At 46.5% G+C, this 6,138-nt stretch overlaps 2 protein-coding genes across 2 annotated transcripts; one reads left to right on the top strand and one right to left on the bottom strand.

The window, feature by feature from the left end:
- Window positions 1–92: 92 nt before the first annotated feature.
- Window positions 93–3,747, top strand: TMEM220 (transmembrane protein 220; the record flags this gene model as incomplete). The annotated part of the gene is made up of 4 exons (XM_009874566.1): window positions 93–153; window positions 1,845–1,968; window positions 2,738–2,797; window positions 3,615–3,747. Coding segments are annotated over 4 exons (378 nt in total), but the record flags the coding sequence as incomplete, so codon positions are not given.
- A 1,428-nt stretch (window positions 3,748–5,175) lies between these two features.
- ADPRM (ADP-ribose/CDP-alcohol diphosphatase, manganese-dependent) lies at window positions 5,176–5,823 on the bottom strand (the record flags this gene model as incomplete). The annotated part of the gene is made up of 2 exons (XM_009874565.1): window positions 5,176–5,462; window positions 5,707–5,823. Coding segments are annotated over 2 exons (404 nt in total), but the record flags the coding sequence as incomplete, so codon positions are not given.
- Window positions 5,824–6,138: the final 315 nt, after the last annotated feature.

Below are 6,138 nucleotides of genomic sequence, written 5' to 3'. Positions count from 1 at the left end.
GCTGCTCTGACACAGGGTTGATGTGGATGGGTGCTTCTGCTTCCTTATCTTGCGAAGTTTTGCTACAGAATAGATTTATGGTTCATTAACAGGTTATCTACTTAGTGCCCGCTGCCCTGACCCTGCTTGTCAGCATTAACCCTTCAGTAACAGGTATGATATTGAGATGCGGAACAGTCTCTGCTCAAATTTTGACCCCAAAAGGTTTGGGTTTTCTTACTGAATCACAGGTGAAGATTAGGCCACGTGGAAACATGTCCCGCTACCTTTTGAGGGCAAAAAAGCTTCTACAAAAGCTGGTCCCTGTTTTAGTGCTTGTGGTTGGATGTGCAGCAGGTGAGCAGAGGAGCCCTGCTCCTGGGATGGTCTCACCTTTGTGCCCTGATTCCGGTGCTCAGAGCCCGAGTGGAGCACAAGCCCTGCTGTTGATGTCAGCACGTTAATTAACTTCATTTCCTTGATGTAAAACTATGGGTTTGCTTATCTACCTCACAGAAGAGCAGCTGAGCTCTGCGCAGTCCTGTGGAAGAGCCAAAGGTCTTGTAGCTGCCCCAGAAAGCGCATGGGCAGTGAGCAGAACATTCAGCTCCGTGGCTGTGTATTTTCTGGATGAATACTTATTTTGAATAAACAAAACCCACAGTTATGCTAGGAAAAAATTAAATCTTCAGGAGCACATGCACTTGGCAAAAACCACGCTGCTGCAGTCCCCCAGCATTCTGGACACCTTAAGCGTATAAAGTGCCAGCATTCTTAAATACAGAACCCATGAGGGTTGGCTGTCTCTGGATTTGAGCGTTTTGCAGGAGGTTTATTTGTGCGATCGGTGTGCCTTCAACATAATGGCATTTGGCTGGTCGAGAGAATCCGCGTGTTAAACTCACAAGTAGGTTTTTTTTCCTTGTGCTGACATCTGTGGAAATTAAGATAGCACAACTACTGTACGACTGGATATTTATGTGACTTTAGCAAGGGATATTTGCCATTCAGGTCTGTGGAAGACCCAGATTCTTCCTCTGCTAAGTTGTGTGTAGGAAATTCAGCCAAAGGGGGAATCGATTACAACGCTGGGTCACACTGAGATACTTAATTTTGGCAGCTCATCATCTTTAATGCTTGCTTGGAAGGGCCAGTGCCCAGAAAAGACTACTTTTAACTTTACATTTTTCTGTTGGCATTGCTGAGATCAGCGGGGACTGTCCATGTGTTCGCTTACGTCTTCCCTGACAAGCCCCTGGCCATGGAAAACCAGGGAAATCTGTGGGCCCATTCAGATATTTCACGTTGCGGGTACCTCTCTGTTTATCTCAACATCAGTCCCCAGGCAGAGCTGGTGTCAGCGTTGCTCATCCCTGCAGGCAAAACCTCGGGCAGAGGCTTCTTGGGGAGTGTGAGGGAGGCCAGGCTGGGAGCAGGGACTTGCTCCCCTGGCCTCCAGCATCCTCTGGGACCACGCTGAGCATCGGGTTATGGCGGTGAGCTCTGGAAAGGCTGTTCTTCCTGCTTAAGAGAGCTTTCATTTGTTATCTGCTTTGTGGAGTTGTTTATTTTATTATTATTTTTTCTCTATGCATGTGGAATGCCAGAGCCCGTTTTGTTTGCTGGAGAGAATAGGAAGCCGTTTTTATTGAAGTCCTGCTGCCGAGAATTTGCATCCATAGGAGGGCAAGCCCTGAGCCCACTAGTGCTTCTTTCCAACAGCACTTTTTAGGAGACTTCCCTGGTCACAGGGCTGCTGGTGCTAATTCCACCTTCCTGCCTAAGACGTGTGTGTTTGCCTTCTGACTTACAGGATTTACTTCAGGCCCCAGCGCAGTTGCTGGCAGTTTGTTTTTTCCCCTTAGATAATGGTGTTTGGAGGAGCCTCTGTGACCTTCACTCCGCAGGTTGTGTTGTTGGGACCATTGCCTTGGCTCGCTCTTTGCTTGCTTATGCTCAGGGAAACATTCTGCATGAAGAGGAAGGCAGGTAAGCGATGAGTTTTGTTTTCCCCTGTGCGAATTTAACATGCCAGCCCATCTCCTCCTGGTGCTAACCTTGCTAAGCTTGATTTGCTGGGCTCTTGCTTGGCACAGGAGAGTCAAACCAAGGAAGGTGCATGGTAGTGCTCCAAACCAGCCATTTTTTTGGACAAAAGAGCTAGAGGGAGAATCAACAGTCACGACTGCTTGCCTGATTGTGGCAGTTCAATTTCATGGGGGGCAGTTGTGGCTTTCAAAGGGCACCAGTACAGTGAAACAGCTTTGTGCTCTCTTGCTGGAGCTGTAGGAGTGAGAATTAATATTTTAAAAACTCTCTTGAGGTGACATCACGTGCATGTTTGTCTGGCAGGGGCTGCCGAATGCCCTGAGTTGCCAGGGATTCAGGGTGAGGGGGGATTTCTTATCTGGATGTTCAGTTCTTGCCTAAAGTAGGTGCTTGCACAGTCTGGAGGTGAAGCACTGGCAGCTACTGCGGCTGTGGGCAGTGATCTGAACAGCAGGATGCAGCTTTGCTGTGTGTCAGTGAATCCAAGTTTTGCAGCAGAATACAAACTGGAAGCAGCAATTTCTGCACCTGCGTTTGTAGATCTGTGGTGGGAAGCAAAGTTATTCCGTGTAAATACCTTTATAATTATAATCCTGGTGTATGCATATAGAACTTCTGAGAAGGAGCAGACACTGCTGCTTTGTGGTTTTAAGAACTAAATATCTGCTTGTATTATTTTCTGATAATTTTTCTTTCTTTGGCATTTTAGAGAGTTGTTTGGTCTGGTGATCATTACAATATGGATGAGTCTTTGTCGCAGTTCAGCAAAGTAAGTTTTGTTTCCTTTCCTTTATGTATTTATTCATTTACTTATTTTTACTCCATTCATAGGTTTGCATTTAGCAGCTAACTTCCTGAGAACACATAGCTGATTTCAGCTGCTGCTTTTTCTCCTTCATGTCACCGTCTGAGCGTTCTCAGACACCTGGGCAGTAGTGGCTGGTGCTACAGCCTGTAGGTTCTTTTACAGGTAAAAGCCTGGGCAGGGGAAAAACAAAGCTACAAAAACCATTTTTTCTGTTCCCCCTCCCACAAGGGGCAGGGGACCTTCTGCGGGGACCCCCTTTTGCGGGTCAGGGTAACGAGCCACAACCCCGAGTGCTGATGAACTACAAAGCCCTTTCTGCTACTGCTCCCCATTTACAGGCCTTCCTGGTGGGGGTCACCATGCTGGTGCCTGCTGAGCCCCCCGAAGCAGGTGGGTGATGCAGGCAGAGCTGGCAGTGGGTTCCGAGGGCTGCTGGGCTGCACCTTCAGCCTCTTCAGAGGACTGTGCCACAGCAATTTTGCTCAATCCCTCTAAACCGGGAGAATGAAAAGTGCCTTTGTGCTGGGAAGACACATCACAGCTGCTCTGAGCAAGGAGGATGCTTTTTTATTTTCCACTGGGTGTAGGCAGCCTGAGGTGGCAGAACTGTTTCTGCTGGCAGGTGGTGCCTCTCCAGTGAAGGACTCTGCTGAGGCATCCACAGGAGCTACCTTAGAAGTGGCCAAAGGCTCTCTGCTGTTTTTCCAGCTGCAGCCAGGTGTGGATGTCTCAAAGCTGTTCGATCTGAAGTAGCTCTGTTGCAATTCCTTCTTTATAGGAGTCCACTGGGTGGAGTTCGTTTGGTTGCTGCAGTCGTGGTTGCCCTCTTCCCCTTTGTTTCGTGGCTGTACATTTATATGAACAAAGAAATGCGAGAGTCTTGGCCAACGCACTGTAAAACGGTGATTTAATTGGGTGGGAGAAAGTCAAGACTAAATATTCTGACACTTCATGCCTTTGCTTTTGGTTCTTGATGCAAGGTTAGCATCAGTTTCATAGGACCTGGCGCAGTTTGAGATTTGTTAATAAAAAAAATGAATTGAAGATGCTGTCAAATGCAAGTGGGGAATTTTCTAAGGAAACTTGTTCAGCTGACTTCTTGATACATTTTTAAAGCCCCGTTGATCTCACGTGTTTTAATGGCATATTCAAGATATCCTGGCATCCCTGTGCCACTCTCCAACCACCTCGTTAACTGTGGGAAATCTGGTGTTCTGTAACATAAGGGAAAAGTAAAGCAAACACTTTGTTTCACTAAATGACTATTTACAGCCATAAAACTTCCAGATATCTGCCTGGATAGTCCATTGAGACTAATTGTAAAATCGAACAGTCTGTGTTTCTGTTCCTACGCTAACATCATATGTAGAATATATATGAAGAAATATCTTTTTGCTATTACATTTAACTGAAAATCACTGGGTTTACAGAGGAATAAATTGTATTTTTCTAAAGAAAATTCAATGAAAGCTTCCGTGCCTTTTATTTTCCATGAGAAGCGTCCTTGACTGCCACCAGCTGATGCGGTCACTGCCGCAACTCCGCTTCTCACAGGATTTCTGTTCCTGGAAAGCAGAAGCCAACCGTGGGGCCCAGTGACAGGACCCACGTTCCACCGCTGCTCATCCTGGAGCAGGAAGCACCGGTGAGGATGCTGGACGCACAAGCTGGCTGGGAGAGAGCCCGAAGAGGTCCTGACGGAGGCCAGCAATGGGCTGCAGCCCCTGCCAGGGCTGCTTGGCGCAGGGGTGCTGTGGGCTGACACAGCTGTGCACACAGAAATCCCAGCAGCATTACATGACGTGGCACAGATGGTCTCTGTTTCCCTGGGTCTTTGCTCATTTTGAAGATTAGTCTTTCAGAGCACTGTTAAGAACTGATAGTGTTAGGCCACAGCGTGGGCTAATTCTGCCAGACAAGAGACATTACTATGTTTAAAAAAAAAAACAGAAGTAAGAATTGGAGTGCAGCTGGGCAGATACAATTCTGCATGCTTTAATTCTGAGTGATATATTAAAAAAAAGTGGCTTTTTTTTTTTGACAATATTCATGACGTGGTTTATACTTTTTCCACAGTAAATAGCAATCCAGTCAGGACTGGGTGTTTTAAGTTAACATTCAACATTCAAGTATATTTATTTCAAACGTGGTTACTGGCCTTCTTATTCTCCACAAAGAAACAAAGTCTGTTTTCCTAAAATCCTGTATCCAAGAGAAAAATGTTTGAATTCAAGCTACAAAGGATCAGCCATGCACATCTTTTTACAAGCACGTGGTAAGCCGAATCCCCTTGTCCAAGTACTTCCTGAAGAAGGTGATTTGTTTTTGCTTATCATTTTTCAGAAATGCATAACCCTGTCTGAAATTCTGCCCCTTCCCTTCAGTATCATTTTATCTTCATAGACATAAATAGTTCCAAAGGCATTGCTCTCCGGGGGAGTTTCGATAACCGCCTCCAAAGTCAGGTGATGAACTCCGTGAGAGTCTAAGCAATAGCCGCTGTCGTGCAGGTGCCCTGCGAGGAAGCAGACCACGCACCGATGGGAGTGTATGACTGACAGGGCATCTTTGTAATTCCAGGCTAAGGAAACCCTGTTTGAAGCATCTGGATGAATGGGCACATGACCTGCAGGTGAGAAGGAAAGAAGCAGGACAGTTACTTTATTTGTAACCAAACTCTTACCTTCCTTGCTGGGAAGTTCAGACAGAAAGCTCACCCGAGCGTGAGACACAGGTGCTGTTCTCCTGCTTCACTTCTGCTGCATACCTCAGAGGAGCTACAAAGCTGCTACATGGTTTCCTCAGCTAACATCCAGAGGCTACAGAATTTCTACTGCATATACCACCACATATCACCCATATCCACCTACCCATAACTATAACTTTTTCTTCATTTTCATCAGAGAACTTGAGGACTTCATTGAACCAGTCCAGCTGGGTTTGGCTAAATCCTCCATTAAACTCTACAAACTGGGGTTCTTGGAGTCCTGCAACAAAGAAGAAGGTTAGGCACAGGTACACACACCTCCCGGGGCTCCCCTGTTTGCTTCCCTCACGTAAATTTGCTTACGACAGGCTGTTCACTCTTATAAACATTTTTTTTTTTTGCATCTCTTGGATCAACGCTCCAGCCTCCTTGGACAAACAAAGGAAAATTATTCGTGTTTTGAGGGGTTTTTGATCATGCTGCACACACAGGATTCCCACTCTTAAGAGTGACGCCCTGGCACCTGGGCATTGCTATGCAACCGCACCCGTGCTGCCCTTGCTCTGCTCCTGCCGGGCACATGGCACGACACGAA

This window comes from Apaloderma vittatum, unplaced genomic scaffold, assembly GCF_000703405.1.
Source record: "Apaloderma vittatum isolate BGI_N311 unplaced genomic scaffold, ASM70340v1 Scaffold40678, whole genome shotgun sequence".
NCBI lineage: Eukaryota > Metazoa > Chordata > Aves > Trogoniformes > Trogonidae > Apaloderma > Apaloderma vittatum.
The sequence above is the reverse complement of the archived record's forward strand: the minus strand, read 5'-3'. Positions and strand labels throughout refer to the sequence as shown.